Genomic DNA, 19,375 nt, shown 5'->3' with positions numbered 1-19,375 from the left:
AGAAAACCTTATTAGGCATCTTGTAGAAGAAACTTAAGTCATCATCTGAATTAAAATAAATGATGAACTAAATGCTAGTCTTGGAGACTAGAATGAATTGGTGCTTGGGTATAAAATAAAGTTGAACAGCATATTACCTTGAAAGTGGTTTTAAATCAGCTGAGAAAGGGAAGAACAAAGTGTGTGCAGTATTCCAGCTATGTTTTAAGCATCATATCCTATCTGGACTTTTGTCATGCATGTAATTTTTAATTTCATTATTTTAAGGCGTTCCTGTGGCAACATAACCGCTTTCCCAACTCTTTACAGGATAGTGGATATTCTGCTGAAAGCAATAATGAGAATGATGTGGCTTGCTGGTGGATTCCATTGGATAAATGTCAAAGGCAGACGGGCATTGCCAGCAGAAGCAGCAATATTAACGGTGGCTCCCCATTCTTCTTACTTTGATGCCATTCCAGTAACTATGACCTTCGCCTCCATTGTGATGAAAGCAGAAAGCAAAGATATTCCTGTTTGGGGAAGTAAGTTGGTAGATACTTCATTTTTCAAGAACAATTGAAAAATAATGCTTAGGAAGTTCACTGGGTGTGTGTGAGAAGGACTGAAACAGAAAGGAAATTTTGCTTTAATATATGGTGAGAATTTTTTCTTTACTGGTCTGCTCTGAATGTCAGTAGAAAAAATTGGGGCAGGAGGGGGAGAGAGGAATGTTCCTTTTCCACTTTCTCCAAAGCTGAATTTTCATATGAAGTCAAAGCAGTCCTACAGAGCTCATGGTTTAATTTGCAGTGAACTTGTAACATTTTAAGACCTCCCATTTTAAGATGGAAAAGCAAATTAGAATGGGGGTATGGAAGCAAAGACTGATGCTAGGGAGAAAATCTACTAAGACAGTATGAGTTGGGGTGCCCTGCCAGAAATGTTTTAGGAATGTGGTCTGCTCTGAATGCTACCCTGCCTTGAGGGAGTGCTGCTAATCCTTCACACATCAATAAGTTAGTTTCAGGCAGAGTGTGAGAGATGAGCACAAGAGCAGATTGTTGTGCACTTGGGTTCAGTCATGAGAAAAGCAGATGCCTGAGTCAGTAGTGCTTGAGTATTATCTTTGGAATTATTCCTGTAAGTTCTCACAAATGTTTGAGAGACACCTGTGATTTTTGGTGCAGTTGTGACAGGCAAAAGATTGTGTAAGCTTTTGGGTTTGTAGGCTTCTAATCAGAGTCTGTTTGGAAACATTTTGGAGAAATGCACTATCTTGTGTCTGGCAAAGTTCAAAGACTATTCCTGTGTGTCATTGTGTAGATTTTTATGGGTAATATAAAAGTGACAGGAGATGTTACTTTGACCAAGGGTAGGACTCTTTAAGTTTATAAACAAAAGCTTTCAATTCCTTTGCAGATAAGTGAAATCAGACTGTTGGTTCTGACATCCTTCTAAAATTTAATTAGACAATGTGTTTTTAAGGTCACATTCAAAACTAGAAGCTAAGAAAGGGCCACAAAGAGTGATTAGATATGGAAGTTTCATTTAAGGAATCTTGTCATGTAAGGGTCTGCCTGCATGAGGTAAGATTCAGGCCAGATCTGTAGTTGTATCTTAATTTCGTTGAATATCTCACTAATGGCATTTAGAAATTTGTGGTGGCGAAAAATCTATGTAAAAATTAATAGATACTTTGAACAAAAAGAAGTGCACAGTCAGGCATGTGTTTTTTGAAAACGAGTGTATGCAAACAAGCGTAGTGTGAAAACAAAAAGAAATTGAGCTCCCTTGTTCAGTACTGAAAGAAGATACTCTTGTGAGACCATGTATTGGCAGTCCTGTACAGCATAGGTGTTTCCAGGCCAACTTGGGCCTTAGGAGCAGTCCAGATGTAGAAGCAGGGGCTGATTTATCTTCTTGCTCAGGTGACTCAGTTGACTGTTTAATGATTGCTGGCTCAGCAAAATAAAAGTAGTCTGTGTGGAACTCCCTTTGACTTGAAGGTGGTTTGTCTGGAGGGTCCAAATTAAATGAGCTAACTCCAGCCCATGTTGTGCTACTGCAATGTGATGAAATGGCAGACGGGTAACAGGCGTTTGGCAATGCTATAATGGCTACTTGACTAGCCCACATAGTAGATTCAGTGGGAGCCAGGAAAATCTGTAAGGATTTAGAGATCGTAGTTCCCCTGAACGTAACACAAATAATGTGTATCGAGTAGATCAAATTTCATTTTGAGGTAACTTTTACAGGATTTCATTGAAAGTCTAGACTTTCTACAATGCATTTTAAAAATTATTCACTTCATTTAGTCCGTATGTGAGTAAAACCGGTTACAGAAAAAGATAAGGTGTAGAAATTTGATAGAATATTACTGGAATGTACACTGCAGTCAAATAAATGAATGTTTTGTCTTGTATAGCTGCATTTGCTTTATGCTGTGCAGCCACGAAAGTTATGTAGTCACTTCTGAAGGGTTCACAAAAATGCCACAGAAGTGAGGCATACGAAAGGTTGTAACTGGAATTAAGAGTTCAAAAACCATTTTTGTATTTAGGGGTGGACTTTTATATGAGCAACATTAATTACAGGAGCTTGTGTTATTTAAGTAAATGGACCTTAACAGAGAGGTAATATTCACTGTATTTATTAGTTTGGCTTAAAAATTAGTGAGAACTGTCCAGTAAAACTGTGATTTATTTATCTCTTCTACTGCTTTGAGAGAAGTTTTTGGTGAAGCAGGTCGTGCTGACTATCCTCTCCTTTGATCTAGTATTTTATTCCCAATGGTATTTGCACCTTTCTACATGCACACACACAAAAAATCCATTTCATGCTATTGGACCACCAGTGATATTTCTTTTATGCTTATGTGATAATGTATTTAAGTTTTTATTAGGTTTCCTGTTGATTTGTAAGCACTCTAGACGTTCATCCAGAATTTATTCTGGAGGTCAGAATTGTGTTGTGTTCATCAGTTCTCTAAGTCTTGCAAATTTGCTATCTTCATCATCTTCAGTAAGGTTTTGGAGCCGGTCACTGATAATCCTAACTTTGTTATTTCTTGAGTCTTGTTAACAGTTATTCTGAATCTTCTGGGAAGCTTTGAATAATATACATTCATTTAACTATCTGAGCCGACTTAAAAATGTAAAAAATTAAGTGGGAGAGGAAATATAATTTCCAAGGATGAGGACTTCAGGTGCAGAGTACATCCTCATCCAATATATTCAAGTATTATATAAATAAATTGGCTTTTTAATGACAGTGTTTATTGAGACATTGTACATTGTATACCAGATGGATCAGGTGCTTTAGCAGGCACAAAATGATCTGATTGCTAAATGGTTACTAAGATTGGTTCTGCAAGTATTTTAATACGTTTCTGGAACAGCTGCCTATATTATTGTACCCTTAGTTTGCCAGTCATGGAATATTAAGCTTCTGATCCACTTGAAGGTCCAGATGATTAAAAGCCTGTTCTTTATGGGATTGTAAGTATCCTGCAACTGTGTTTGTATTTGAGGCTTTTATTGCTTTCTAGCTTGAAGGCAGCTTTCCTGGTTTGCAAAGTCCAATTTCAGAAGCAAACTTACGTCTTGTGACTCTTACAGATATCTTCATCCTTTTTAGGAAAACAAAGACAACCAGATTTTAAAATGCTCTTTGGTTCTGGGAGAAGAGTTATGAACTGTTCAGCCAGTGGTCAGTAGTGAAAAAAAATTATCCATTTGGCACACACGCAAGGTTAACAAACTCTGGGGAGGAACTGCTTGCCCAAATATAAACTCTTTCAATGATCATAAAAAACAAAATCAGTATCTGGAAAGTAGAGAATGCCAAACAGATGGAATATGTCATGATGCTGAAAGAGGATGTATGTTTCTACACAATGACTTTCCAGTGTTTTGGTAGACTGGAGTTGTGAACTTTTGCTGGACCACTTAAGTCTTACTGTGGGAAAAAATTACTTATAGGAGTCTGTTATACCTTACATGGTCCAAAGAAGTCAGATCCATTTATCAGTACAGATCCTAAAACTTTCCTGTTCTGTCTGCTGAATCCCACTTCGAATCAGGACAAGGTTTGTGCATAAATTCTGGGTAGTTACACTTCCCTGTCTTATTTTTGGCTTTTGAAGCACACTGGATAACAGTAGTTTTTCTTTGCTGAAATTATTGGTCTTGCTGCAGAAATGTTTCAGTAAGAAAGAAAAGGGACTTATCCCTAAATATGAATTGTTGGGGACTTGGGACCTTTTTTATGATTTGAACATTTTCAGTCGTCTGAACGTTTAGAAACCAAATATAAGTGAAAAGTTAATTTAAACTTTAGGCAACTTCTCAGCATCTCTAACACCACTCTCTGAAAAGGAGAAAGGAGTTGGTTGTTGTGAAATATACAGGATTATATGTTGCCTTAAGTTTATAAAGGGGAAAGAGTTAATTTGCTTTTGGCAGAACACAGCAGACCTACAGAGAAAGGGAGAATCATACGGTGCTATTAAACTATCAATTCTGTTGTAGGTGTTTTTTTCCACAGCTAGTAAATTCATGAATTTTTGTTCAAGCTCTTTTTTTGAAAGTGCATTATGGGCCTTCTTCAAGCATCATGACTAAAAGATGAGAATAACTAATTCAGGGGGAAGTATTTATGCTTGGGTAGCTGAGTATATTTTCATCTCAAAACTTAAAAGGTGCCAAATTACCTACCAGCTCTGTTGTACAACCTAATTCTTTAGTCCTGCATCCCAAGTGCCCCCTCACCTATTCCAAAGTACACAAGAAGAGGCTAGTGGTAGACTCGTAGTTCTTCTGTGAGAATCTCATTTAAACGCTTCTGAGATGCACTAAAGCAGTCCTTAAACTCGTTATTGAAAAACCTGTTCTAAGGTGCAGGCATTACAGATTTCTTCTTTTATACACTGTAAATCAGGGGCTTAAACACTGACATCACCAGGATGAATGTCAACATCCTATGCTATGTCAGCACTGTAGCCTGCTTTGATTACACACTTGAGCTCCCCATTTCTGAGGAGCATCTTGAAGTTGTTGCCAAGCTTATCCATTTCATCTTCTCCTTTAAAACCCTGTGTTTCAAAATTCAATGTTCCCTTCAGCCTGTGGGCGCCCAGATGGTCCTGCGAGCTTTCAATCTCACGGAAGCTCTCTGAGAGATTTAAAATACTTGCACTGTCACCTGTGTATTACATGTATGTGTTTATCATTTGGCTTGGAGTCCTGGAAAATTCTGTAAAAATTGCTTCTCATTTAAACTGCTGCTGGAATGATTAAACCACCATCACTAGTTAATAGCATTTATTGAATTTACAAACTGCATTATATGGGAAACCTTCAAAGCAACAGTTCTGCCAGCCTTAAATACTTTTTAGATTGGCAGCAGAAAGCTAAAACATAAAACCATGTCCTCATACAGGTATTGCAGGCGTGAGAGCAAACAGCACTCTGAGATAAAGAAAAGTCTTTGTCCCTCAAGAAGTCCTTAAAGGAAGTAGGTCACGTTTTGAAAGACCAACCCAAATACCACAGAATTTACTTCTGTTAAAGCTAAAGAGGACACAGATTATTTACTTCCTGTTACTGACCTTTCCTTCTCCTATAGGCTGCATTGTTTCCTTCCTTTCTCTTTGAAAGTAGGGAGGAGAACTTTCCCATTAATACTGCCTCTATCCCATGAATACTTGGCATGCCCTCACACAGGTGGTCCATCTGGTAAGCATTTAGTCAAACTTGAAGAAATTGTTCCTGACATACATTTATCTTCAGTAGTTGATTCAGACTTGAGTCAAATAAGTATTTATATTATATAGAAGTATATAATGATACTACCACCAGCTTTACAAATCTCTTAAAGAGTATCATGACTATAATAACAGTTCTGTAAGAAAATTGTAATTCCAAGTGCAAAAGATCCTAATTTTGGTCAAATTAAGTTTTGTGCATTGGTACAGCTTTGTGTACTTGGTGTGTGTATGTTCTTGAGTTTTTCCATTTTTAAGATCTATGTCCATATACACAGGAAGTACTGTAATCTGGAACCTTAATGGTTTTCTTCCCCTATAACTTTCAGAAGACTTTTGAGCATATTGCAGATTTCTTCTTTTCTCTACAGAAAAGAGCAGTTTTCATGTTAGATGTTACTTCATTAGAAAAGTTGTGAATTCAGAACTTTGTGAACATGTACATTTGAGTAAGGCAACTCTTGAAAACTAAGCCCAAGATAGAGCTTTTCAACCTTTATTCTTCATGGGTTTTGTACCCTTAAATACATAATGCACAACATGGTGACTGATTTTAGAAAGATAATTGTATTTTTTCCATACTGGAAGAAAATGGTGGAGTAAATACTATAAATGGATATCCCACTACAGGCTACTTGTACAGCTTACCTCCATGTTAAAGGCAGTCAGAGCCAGTTGTGCTGCCTCTGTAGGATTCCCTTAGAGTGTCAGGGGAATGTAGTGATGGGGTTTTGTGTTGTTTGGGGAAGAGGCCAAGTGAAAACATCAAATTCAACATTCTCTACTTTTGCAGCTGTCACTTTGTTTATTGCTTATTTTACAGTGGTGAAAATGTAACTGCCCACTCAAAAATGTGTGTATGGATACATTTCAGAAGAATTGTATGTAGTTCCACATTGCTGTTCCATAGCTTTTTGTCTTCCCCGGTGCCTTGTAGAACCAGTGGCGATGTTGCCACTGTAAATGGTTTGCTACAATACTTTCTGCTGTTGTGTTTTATACAGCACTTTGTGTCTTGAACTGAAACAAGGTTTCCTCACACATACTTGCCTGCAAAGAGGGAGGGGAAATTTTTTTGCCCTGCTATTGTCCTAGGAATCTTGAAGACACCAACTGTTTGTGTTCAGCTTATCAGGAAAAAAAATGGGTTTTGCTTATGCATTGAGCTGGTGCTGAAATTGATTGCATGGGTGTTACAATTCTGAAATCAGTTGGAGCTGCCACCCTGCTATTAATTAAAGCAATACTGAGTTTTTACAAGCTCTCTTTAAAGAGACTGCTTTGAGCTACTTTGTTGGCTAGAGTTTCTGTCTGTGGCATTCTGGCTGCCCTGAGAGACAGAGGTTTTAGTGATTTACTGGCAGCACTATTTAAATTGCAGACACCTGCCTAAGAAGGTAGAATATAGCATGTCAGCTGTCCTCAGGACTCCTTGTATGATCCTGAAATTGGGGATGAGAGTGACTAGATGGAAGAGGACTGGCACTGCTAGAGAAAAAGCTGGAATGATGACACTCACAAGATCGGTTTTGTAAACTGACGGATTGTCTGTCATTGCCCACTCGATTTTTCACGGGTGGTTTTAATGGAGTGAGAGGAGCTGGGCAAGCATAATTTTCAGAATCTCTGAGCTGTGATTTTCCCTACCTGGTTACAGCCAGTCTTGGACCATTAAACTGCTGAGCAGAGAGGGATGTGTTTATGTTATGTTTATTGAACATGTTGCAGAGTTCTACTTGTTTCCTTTAGTTGTTCAGTATGCCACCTGTCTGGAGCATTTTATACATTCACTTCTGGCCTGACTTTGCTTTAGTCCTTCCTATTCCTTGCATCACACACTACCTTAGGTACTGTCTCCCTGTGTTTCAACTTGACTTCTGACCACAGTCTCATCTTGGCTGCCAATTTGGTGTGTTTCTCAGCTTCTCTTTACAGACCTTTGGCCTTGCTCCTGACTTGCTTGCACAGATCAAGTTGGTACAGCCTTTGAATTTTCAGATTTGTGTGTTTACTGAACATGAAAATACGTGATGAGAGTAAAGGTCTGTGTAGCCTTGTGCTCTGTTTTCCGAAGTGGTTAAGAAAAGGCTACAGAGTTAGTCTTCCCTTGGTGTGTATTTTCAGCTTTTTTACTGATGACCGAGAGTTTCAAGTTCACTTAAATTGTTGGACTTGCCACTAAGGACCTGGTAGCTGGTGTCTCACGGGATCTTCACTTGCTGTTTAATATTAAAACAAGAACTGTCAGCTTTTTAGTCCAGTGTGTAAGGAAGTAAGGCTTAATATAGTCTCCCTAATAGGCTAATTCAACAGGCAGGACAAATTGATAGGAATCTAAGATGTTGGTTGCCTCTGTCTTTCAGCATACCACAGTAATTTTTCTTTTCATGGAGATGTGGTGTTGGTCGTTTGTAAGATAGCTCACCTTGTCTTCCTCTGGAGATAAGTAATATTACAATAGCTTGCTTTTGGGAAGGTTGTAACAGTAAAGCTCACAGGTTCTCACATCTTTGCCTGTATGGTGTTCAGATACAGATGACATGAGTGTAGTCTGATGTTTTCTGTTGCACTGCCTGAAGAAAAATCTGTCTGCTTTGTCTGCTTGCTTAATTGTATGCATTGTAAATAAGACCCTGCTTGCAGCATGTCCTCAGAAAAGAGCCTGGGAGTTCTGGAATTATCTTATTCATTCCTTGGCCTGAAGTAACCTAAATTCTGTCATTTGGGTCTAATGTAAAAGAAACTTCCAAGTGAAGGCTGGAGATGTTGGATCTTTTGCCTTCCTTTACTTTATAATGTTTTTGCTATGGTACAGTAATTTGCAACAGTGAGGCAAACTCAGGAGTAGAAGTACTAAGAAGAAAATTATGATGATACCAAGTATTGTTTCCCTTATTTTTATTACTTGTTCTGTGTCTGTGTTTTTTTGGGTTTTTTTTCCCCTATTCTTTGTGTGTTAGTCTTTTTGTGGTATGTTTTGGGGCTTTTTTTTGTTTGTTTTTATCTTGCCTTGGCAGTAACCCTAGCTGGCGAAAGATGATCTTTGTTCCCCTGACAAGCATTGTTCTATAGATATTGTCTAAGACCAGGCATGTAGGAGAAAGCATAAGAGTAAGGTACCTTTTCTGAGTTCTGAGAGGAGACTCAGTGTGACACTGTGTCTCCTGAGCTGTGACTACTTGTGGGATAAAAGTAATAGTTCAGAGGCTGTCTGAATGTTTGGGAACATGCTGTAAGGTTTGACAGATTAGTTTCTCAGAACCATCAGAATTGAAGGATTTTGGTGAGTTGGTGGCTCAACTTCCAGTGGGATAACACCACAACCAGCAGCTTTTGCTGAGTATGGGGCTGTAATTCCTTAGATTATTTTTTCTTCACACTTTATAAGCACTGGCTGATCTGTTAATGTAGCAAATCTGTCCTTGACAAAAGCAGATTATACAGCATCAGTGAACTCTTCTCACGGTGGCTGGAAAAATGAAAACTGTATTTGGGGCAAGTAGAATAGCTAATGTTCTAGTGACTTTTGAACTTTCAAGTAAGATTATATGATAGAAAAATTTTTAAAATGTTTTTGAAGACAACTTGCTTAAATAAAGGCATGAAGCACACTATATTTGAAGGTACTTCTGTTGTAGTGCTTTTGGACACTGCAAATGAGCTGTATGGGCTTCTTATTTTGAAAATTGTCTTTGGTGTGTCCTTGTGACAGACATACATGGAGAATGTATTGTGAATTGATTTCTGTTTTTTTGCTCATGTTCATTTTGTCTGGCTGTGTACAAGAGGTTTCCCACTGAGCCAGGAAGAGGATGTCTGAGATCTAATTCATCTGGTATGAGGAACAGGCAAACAAGTGACAGCTGAGAAAATGAGCATGCCTTTTCTGTGGACACTGATTCTTTACAAAAAATAGTATAAGTGTATATATCATCTTTGGTGGTGTACCTTTAGTGCAGCTGAGCTGTTATAGAAGCAAAAGCTGTAAAGACAGAGACAGCTTGACAGGATGTCTTTTTGCAAGCACACACATAGCAGGGGGATTCCTGCTGCTTTGCTGGGTTGGGAGTGGCTATAGATTTTGTAATTTTTGTGGAAGGAGGTAGTGGCCTATAGACAGCCACAGCTGCATTGTTGCAGAAAACTGCATAATATGTACCATAATGTTTTACATTATCTGTGTTGTATGTATTGGTCTATTAAAAATTGAAAAAGTGCACAATGCCAAAATTGTGAAAACTGTTTTCCTCACAGAAACTTACGAAAATATTTCAATAAAGCTGCAGTAATTCAGCTGAGTACTTGATTTTGCAGTTTAATATAGTAAAGTAGTTATGTTCTTCCAACAAAAATTTTTGTCCAGAGGACTAATTGGGGGGGGGGGGAGTGGCAGAGTGGCTCTCGTGCAGGGATGTATGGAGGGGGTGAGGGTTCTTTTTTAAACAAAGGGTGCATAAAGGCTAGTGCTTGTTTTTTGTTTTCTCTTCAGCTCTGATCAAATATATCCGACCAGTATTTGTATCTCGGTCAGACCAGGATTCTCGCAGGAAAACTGTTGAAGAGATCAAGAGACGTGCCCAGTCTAATGGTAAATGGCCACAGGTAAGAGATGGTATTTTGGCATTTCCAGGCTTTATGCACTTTACTTTTTTCATTGTGGGTAGCTTTAGATGTTTTGGGGTGGTGTGTGTGTGAAGTTTCCCCCACCCCTTCTTTCTAAGAAGATAAAACGCAAGATTCTTATCTGTTGTTCATTGCATTGTGTTTCAAGGGAAACTGGGTAAGTACATAGGTAGACAGGTCTTAGGTATGAAGTGGACAGATCACAGAGGGTGAGGAAGTCCTCTCAAAAAAGAAAACAAATTAAGTGCTCACCAGAATACTTGGGGAAGTATGTTGTGTTCTCACCCTCTGCAAGATTTTGGCACTGCCATTCTTGGAGATGGGATACTGGGCAAGGCAGCCCAAAAAATTTGGGTGTTCTAATAACCACCTCTATTAAAACAAAACGCTCGATGAAAGCATGAATAAAATAAGTGGCTCTGGGGGTTTTTTCTGCGCCTAAAATGTGGCTATTTATAATGTGCTGTGAAAGAGAGTAATGGGAAGGAAAGGATGACTATTTAAGATCTCAGATTCCTAGCAGCATGTGATTATTTTGCAAATTTGAAGTATTCCTATGATTTTTTTTTTTATTTTTCAAATTAAGGTACTGTATATTTTTTATGGGATTATTGCTGCTAACACTGGGCATGCCTCTGCATACTGGATTACAAAAATGTTATAAATAGCTATAAACAGTGTGACAGGTGATATATGGCTTTTGCATCATGACTTTCATCATTTGATTTCAAAGCAAGCTAGGCAATAAAACTAGTAATGTTAATACTAGTCTATTGCTTTGTTCCCTTATAATATGGATTGGGGGGGCTTCCTTTTGTACAAGTCTACCCTCTTCTGCTGAATTGCTTCAAATTAAGCATTTTTTGCTCTTTCTTTTTTAGAATCCTGTTCAGATCTTTACAGTCTCTGTCATTTGGGCATCTGTGAACATGCCAAGTAATAGCAAAGAGAAAATAACAGTCTTTTCTTAGCCTGTAAAGCAGGTAGCCTGGGAACAGGAATTTTTTTCTGGTACAAAACAGACTATGGATACTTTTGCCAGCACCAAAATCTTCAGTGAAAATACTCATACTTAACAAGTATTTCTAGTCACTGTTCCAATAAATGGAATTATTACTGGAGGGCAAGAAAGAGGCAAAATCAAAGAAAAATATTTTTCCTATTAGGGTAGAACTTTACTTGACATCTTTAGCACCTTGTTTTGTTGTTTTTTTTGGGTTTTTTTTACTCTAACTGAACTGTTTTTCCCTGACAACATTTTTTTCTGTAATCAGTTAATAACAGCTTTGAAGGGATGTGTTTATAAATAAATTCACATTGAAATAGTTCTTAAAAGTCAACTTTTTTTTTACTTCAAGATAATGATATTCCCAGAGGGCACTTGCACAAACCGATCCTGCCTAATTACATTCAAGCCTGGTAGGTATTATGCTCATTTCTCTGTTCTCTACAGAATGTCCTTGCATCTTCATTTTCTGAAATACCACTCGTGTTTTAATTTGCTTGCTGTTGCAGAAGTGGAGTTAAAAACCTGCAGTAGGGTGAAATTGGAATATAAATTTTCTGATGGTACAGGAAGATTGTAATTGTACCATTGAATAAAACAGTTTTGATAATTCAGGTTTTTTTCTTGGCTTCTGAGATGCATATGAGCTGGAGGAGTAGTGTTTCTTCCTGGACTTTTGTTTGTAGTTGTGCCTTTTTGCTTTTTTGGTGTTCTTGCCCCCTCCATTTCCTATTTGGATCTGTCGTGCAGCATTTTGATAGTCGCTGCTACCTTAAGCTTTATAGTGTATCAATTTCAGGCTGCCCAGTGTTTGTTGCTGTGTTGTATCTGGCTCATCCCTCTCAAACTCTTCTGTGGAGTTGCATTCTAAAGATGGCACAAAAATGTTTCCTATGTAACCCTGTTACAGAGGCTGCCATTTTTTACAATTTTTTGTAAAATCCATGTTTTAAGCTCTTTTCAGTAGTATCACCCTTTTAGTTTATCAGATTAGTGGAGGGTGTAACACTGTACATTGCTGCAGCTGTAAACTGATTTCCAGCAGGGAGAAATTCCAGTACTGCAGTAAACCCCTAACATTTAATGTAAACTTGCCTTTGTCCTGTAGGTAGGGAGGTGGTCAATAAAGAAGCTTCAGTGAGCAAGGCAGTTGTGAATATGTTCTTTGACTTCCTAGTTTTCTACCTACTTTCTGGTCTTACTGTGTGTCTTGTATTTTGTTTGGCTTGCAATTAAAATATCACTCTTAGAGTATCATGCACCGAGTCAGCATTGTGGTTCTTTGCACTGATTCATTTGGCTGAAGGAATCTCAGACTTTTCTCTCAGCTCTTAGCTTTTTAGACGAATGAAGGGTGATTAGGGAAACATCCACTTCTGTAGCTCTTTGCTCACCTTCTCTCTCTCCACCTGAATTCTGACTGTGATTTGACAGCTAGCCTGAATCCTTCATCTGAAGCCCTGATTTCCTGCCCTCCCTCTGTGCCACAGACGTTCCAGGAACCATGTATTTCATCCTTACATTCTCATTGTATCTTCCTCTGCTCTGGTCTAGTACATGCTGCTGTCTGCCTCTTGACTGTCTCACTTTTCCTACTGAAACCTGCTTCTGTATCCATCCAGCCTTCCAGAAATCCTTTGCCTCAAAATTCCTCATTTATATCACATTGTCACATTACTTTAGGACTCTGTTCAAGTTATTTCTATCAGGATGCCTTTCCCCATTCTACTAACATGGCCTCCTTGCTCCTACTACACATTTTCTTGCTTTTGTGTTTGTGTTTAAATGGTAGTGCTGTCATCTGCCACTCAGCTTTTGTCAGCTTTGGATTATTTCAAAAGTTGCTTAGACTGTTCTTTGAGACTGAGCAGAGGGTACCACTGGCCTCCAAATCTCTTAAGGATTCTATACAGGCCACCTTAATTTAGAGATGTTTATATTCCATAAGCAGCTATTCCTTTTATGTCTTGACAGTTATTTTGTAAAGCAAATGTTATGCTAGGAATGCAGTGTGCTTCAATTATTCGGTCCTTAATTGGAATATTAGGGAGACCTTAGTAAATTGTCAAGAATAATGTACTTTGAGTGAAACTCTTAATTTATTCGTGAAAGAGATATTAAGAAAAATCTTGAACAAGATAGTTATCATGTTTACCCAGTCTTTGTGTTAGAAACCAAGAAAATATTTAGCAAATGATTTAGAGCTTGTACTGCTTATTTATCAGAACTGTAATTTTCCCATGAAGCAAAGCAATGCTTCTGAATAATAGCTCTAGTTCAATATAGCTCTAGTTCAATTTATAACTGTTAGTTTTCCCATAACTACAGAAGTGACATTAAATCTGTTATTTCAGGGATTATAAATTGCCCATAAATTGTTGTTCAGATAAAAATAGAAAGTTTCTTTTACATAAGAAAGCCTAAGGTCTTCACCAAAAATATTGTTGACCGTAGGGAATAAATTAACCATCTTGTGTGTGCTCATTTTTTATTCATTTATTGAGCTGAATTTGGTATTGAGCTTTGACTTGAATTAATGACAATATATATAAGTGGTAGATGATAATTTAGATAATGTAAACAAACATTTTTTATTATCTATCTGCTGAAAAGGAGGCTATATATGCATTGTCATTCTCCATTGCTTGCTGTTTTGATTACTTTTGAGGCTACTTTCATATCCTACTTCCTATCAGTCTGTTAGCTGTATAAATTTTTCTTGTTGCAGTACATTTATTCTCTACCAAAATGCACTATAAATTAATTATGTATCATATGTGCCTTCTAGGAGCATTTATTCCTGGGGTTCCTGTACAGCCGGTGGTTTTACGTTATCCAAACAAACTGGTAAGTTCAGCTTGCAGTGTTGCTGGAAATTCAGGGCATTTTTCCTTTAAGTGCATGGGCCCTTGTGTAACCTTTAAGGTTTAAAAATTCAAAAATCATTGCTAAGTTATTGTTAGTTAAGTGTTTATTCCTTAAGCCTCAAGCTATATAGGGAGTCTTAACTGAGACAGTTTAAATGTTTCTGCTTGGAAAGTTGTTCAGGTTGTTACAAGAAATATTCTACAAATGATGAGACAAATGGCAATTTCTGTCCACGATCTGTGTTCCTAAGTGCTCCCTGTTCCTGCAGTGTGTGCTGGAGAGTTTTCTTAATGTCGTTTATTGCTGGGAGATGTTTCTGCATCTCCTGCCTTTGGGGGTGTTAGTCATGAATTACTGTGACTGGCTGAATGGTATAGGATAATGTGTTGAGGACCTCTGCATCTTTATGAAGTGCCATCTTGTCTGTTTTGCATTCACCATGCCCTTGGCTAGGGAATTAGCTAATTTGGACTAGTCCTCCAATGTAAGTTATAGTCAGATAAAATGCAGATAAATAATGTTTATTTACAGTAGCCAAAGTTTCTTTTTGAGTCCACTGGGGCTATTTTCATGTGCAGTCTGTCCCTTTCTGAAGTAGAAGTTCCTTAGGGAGGGTGTGAAGAGTAGCAAAAATAAAATAAGGACCACCTGGTCTCTTTTACTGATGCCTGTCACATCAGAAGATCTTTGACTAGCCCATAAACAACCCCTTGTTCTAAGGAAGGATTTTGTTTCTTCTTGGTACCCAAGTAGCTTACAAATATTTCCATCCACTGCTCTTTTTGTCATTTACAGGTTTATGCTGTTTACATAAAATTTAAAAATATTGTAAAAGAAAATTTTAAAAAATATTAAAAAAAAGAAAAGGACCCAAGCAAAGTTAATACACACAGGCCACCATTTGCTCTTGGCTGAGACAAGGTGTAATGGCAGTCAAATAGTTTGCAGAAACTAAACCCAAAAAATTATCTTTGGAGATGCTGTGATAAGAATAGCAGCCTGATATGCTTACATAGTGCATTGTAGCAGGCTGCCTGGAACTTTTCATTACATAATTGTTATATTTTCAGCAAGAAAGATTCTTTTCTAAAAATAGTTTGAAGCTTTGATGGCACTGCCATTTAAAATGGCAAACATGCTCATGGCTTATGTCCTACTTAATATGTCTTGTAACTTTTTGTTAACGTTAAGCCCATAGCAATATAAAGCTATCAAATGTTATTTTGTAAGTATCTTCAAAATCCAGGTGCTTACTGAAATGTCATCATTTTCTGTAGTACATAATATGCAATATTTTTAAACCAATAGTAAATGTTCCTAACACTTTATTAACAGAAATTTGTGAACTTTTAACTTTGAAGTAAAACAATACAAATATAAATGTAAATGAATGTTTTCATAATTTTTATGGTACTGCAGAAATGTCATAAATGTTGTAACAAGTTATGCAGCTATCCATAGTGAGCTGGCATGAGTCTGTGTGGGACTTTACTTTTTCCTAGTACTTTTAATCGCTGTAAAGCACTTAGTTTTCAGCACCTTACAGAGTCATTTAACTTCCTATGATCTAATTCCTAGAGACCTTGCAAAGGTCTAAGCATTAGTGACAGGGGTGATAATTGCTACTACTGTTTTATTTTTCCATGAGCTTGGGGGTTGCAGAAGAATTGCATCAGAGTTAGGAGGAGAGGCAGAAGGAATATGATGTGGTACACAAAGGTGAGGTTTATTTTAGTTAGGATACGGAGTTAGATTATTTTATTTCAATTATTGAGCTATTCTTATCTCAGCCTACAAGGCAAGGGTTACCTTTTCTTCTCAGTTCTCCTGCCCACCCCGGAGGAGGAGGAGTGAGCAAGCAAGCAGCTCTGTGATACTTAGTTCCCAGCTGGGATTAAACCACAATACATGCAAGAACAGAGTAGTGAATGAATATCAATTCTCATACACTAAGATACCATTTTTAGCAACCTTCAGATGTCTCTGGCTTTCTACTTGCTGTCTTGTTGGACTGGTGAATATTATAATTATAGGTTTAGAAAGGAACTTCTGAAGATCTTTGCTTAGCCAGTGAACTCCAGATACAAACTGTGTGCAGTCAGTCACCCTACTGTGTTTTGCTTGAAGTGCCTTCTCTGATCTATGTTCGGAGCTTTGAGTTCCGCAGTGTAGATGAGAACAGTCTTGAACTTGGGTGCACCTGTTTTGAGAGGCTTTTTGAGATCAGAACCTGGGGTGAATGTTGTAGGTGTCTGCACTCTGGCATGTTTATTTCATTGTAGTCTATTCAAGAGCTAGGGAAAGCAATACTGTTCTGCAGTGGGCTGAAACATGGCAGAAGTGAAAAAGTTAATTCAGTTTTTTTTTCTAACAAATACATCTAGTTCTGGTTGCTGAGAAAAACTTTGTTTTATATTTTTTATGGTTAGAGGTTGCTCCCTGAATAACAGTCATCTTGGAGCTTGTAATTATTTGTATTAGGTGACATCTCTTGTCCTGTATCAGTATGTTCCTCTTTTTGATGAGCAGAAAGAAATTTTAAGGCTTATAATGTTGTTTAGACCTGATATTCAAAACTTGCTACTGGTTGTCTAGACTGGCAATATTTTAGGTATTGGATGCCTGAGAGCTATTACCTCGATTATAATTAGAATAAATGCTCTAATATCGTCACCCATAGGTTTTCTACTGCAATCCTTTTTAATTTTTTTTACTTATTTTCTGTGTTTCTTCATTTGAATTTTGTTAGAGTGCTGTTACTTATGAACTTACGAAAATATATAAACTATATACCTGTTTAACTATCACAGAGCCATTTAAAATGTGTTTTATGTCCAAATGTCTTCCACAAATAACTGTGCTATTTCATAAGAGGTTTGGCAGCAGCTCTTGTACAGTTTTGGTATGTCAGGGTTAACTGAACCTGTGAGAACACAGCCAATCTCCTGTTTGAAGGTTGGCATATGATTCTCAGTATCTTCTTGTGTAAAATGCCAACTCTGTGGAAGATGGCTTTTATCTCCGTTTCTTCCCGTGCTGAGGGGAAATAATAGAGGGGATAACATTCAAGGTCAGGTTGGATGGAGCTCTGGGCAACAGAATCTAGTTGAAGATGTCCCTGCTCATGGCAGAGGAGTTGGAATACATGGCCTTAAAAGGTCCCTTCCAGCCCTGCTATTGTATCATTTTATGTATTTCCACACAATTTAAAGTATTTGTTACTTAGATACAAGAGTTTCAAAGTGTACTCAGAAGGCTGTCCAAGAGAATGTTGTCCAGAAGTGTAAGCTGGTAGCTGTGATAAACATAAAAGATCAACTTAGTTACCTAAGGAAAATCCTACTTCTGTTCATCTGCTTGTTGTTTCTATCCTAAAGACACTGGCTATGCCGGTAGGAGTCTGCTATAACAAGAATCTGCCTGTTGCAGATGAGAATCCTGTTTCCCCCTAGACAGCATTTCTAGCCATTATCCCTGATGCATCCTGAAGTTTTGATGAAAAGCATACCTGTCTACTGTGACATTCACATTGGGAATTTCTTGCAGGATTATTGGTAGATAACATGGCTTACTTGAGTTTGACTTGCCAGCTAGCCAGCATGAGGCTGGATTCTGAAAATACCTATGCACTGTTCAATGATCCAGACACTTCGTGGAGATCACATTTTTTCTTTATCTCCCTCTGTGCTGTTGGAATTTAGAGAGCTGAGTTGGAGATGTGTAGTGCTTTGGTTCTATAAGGCAGATCTAGTCTCTAGATAAGTTATCAGCTATCTACACTGGTTTCTCACAGTTTGTAGTGAAAGTTCCTTGTAGGAGAGGCAAACCCCATAATGTGTTTACTTGCAGTGTTACCAGAGATACCAAAATAGCCAGAAAGAGTGCAACAGTAAAACTATCCACACTGTCATTCTAAAAGATCACTACATAGAGATGGGGGTTTTTAATAAATTGATAATTTGATAAAATTATCAAAATTCAGTCAAATTGATTCCTCAAAATAGACTAATCCTGCATTGTATTGTTTGATTGAAAATAATTGTTGAATGTCAAGTTTTAAAATCTTAGTGGATCTTTATGACATATTGCCCTTACTCTCCAAGCTGTTGCTCTGTCATTAATTGCATTTTTCACCTTTATGGATGAGTTTGCTTTCTTTTATTTTTACTTTTGATGACCTTTTACTCTAAATGATTATTACGACTTGAGTTTGACTTGATTTTTCATGGATGTGGCACATGTGATCACCTGGAATCTCTAGAATGGGTTTGGATGGTAGCATAGAACTGAACTGGAACAGGTTCAGTAGGTTGAAAAAAGTATCTTTCTGATCAGGTCTTTCAGAAACCTGATTTTAATGAGTCCTGTTTTCTTACACTTACGACTTGAACTCTTTTTCCCATTTAGAACAGAACTAATTTCCAGATTTTTAGATTCTTTCTTGTACACTTAAATCACATCTCCAAGTAGCGCAGTTCTTTTCCTGTGCTGTTTCATAATATTAGTTAAAAGTGGGATGACTCTTATTGCCATATTGCTGTTATGTATTCCTTTAAAGGTCTCTGTACCCTTTCTGGTATTTGCATCTTGTTCACTTCTTCGGCTGCTATTTGTCCTCTCTTCATGTTTCATTTTGGCCATATAGCTGTATAAAAGATGGGCTGATTCCTAACAGGGTTAAGAACTTTTGCAAAGAGAGCATAGAAGTTTCCTTGAAGACCTCTTAGCCCTGTGTTGTCAGTTATGCTGTGTGCAATGTAAAAAGTTGAAAGCCCAGTAATTAATTGCAAATGTCACACTTCTTTTCTTAGGACACAATCACGTGGACATGGCAAGGGCCAGGAGCGTAAGTGGTTAATGTTTTATTGCTTTTATCATTGCTTTTTTCAATTAGTTTTTGTTTATATGACTTATATGCATGTATAGTCAACCAGTTGATGCTTATTTGATTACTCTTTGACATTAATTTATCCTTTATCTATTATTCTCTAGTTACTAATAGTCATTAAGAGGAATCCAAGTGTAAACAATGTACTTCTGTTGCTATGATTCTCTTGGTTTGCAGAATGAATTTTACATTTTTATTTCAAAATTTTTTTAGTCAAGTGCCTGAAGTAAAACAACTTGCTTCT

General features: G+C 37.5%; 1 protein-coding gene across 1 annotated transcript in view; it reads left to right on the top strand.

Moving 5' to 3' along the window:
- Window positions 1-19,375, top strand: part of LPCAT1 (lysophosphatidylcholine acyltransferase 1) — a 59,244-nt gene that overhangs the window by 7,103 nt on the left and 32,766 nt on the right. Inside the window, exons 3-7 of the mRNA XM_062500253.1 lie at window positions 310-524; window positions 10,236-10,348; window positions 11,728-11,788; window positions 14,164-14,222; window positions 19,055-19,089. Coding sequence (XP_062356237.1) covers window positions 310-524; window positions 10,236-10,348; window positions 11,728-11,788; window positions 14,164-14,222; window positions 19,055-19,089 — 483 coding nt within the window. The remainder of the gene's footprint in view (window positions 1-309; window positions 525-10,235; window positions 10,349-11,727; window positions 11,789-14,163; window positions 14,223-19,054; window positions 19,090-19,375) is intronic.

Source organism: Cinclus cinclus, chromosome 1, assembly GCF_963662255.1.
Source record: "Cinclus cinclus chromosome 1, bCinCin1.1, whole genome shotgun sequence".
Classification (NCBI taxonomy): domain Eukaryota; kingdom Metazoa; phylum Chordata; class Aves; order Passeriformes; family Cinclidae; genus Cinclus; species Cinclus cinclus.
This window is presented reverse-complemented; position numbering and strand designations above follow the sequence as displayed.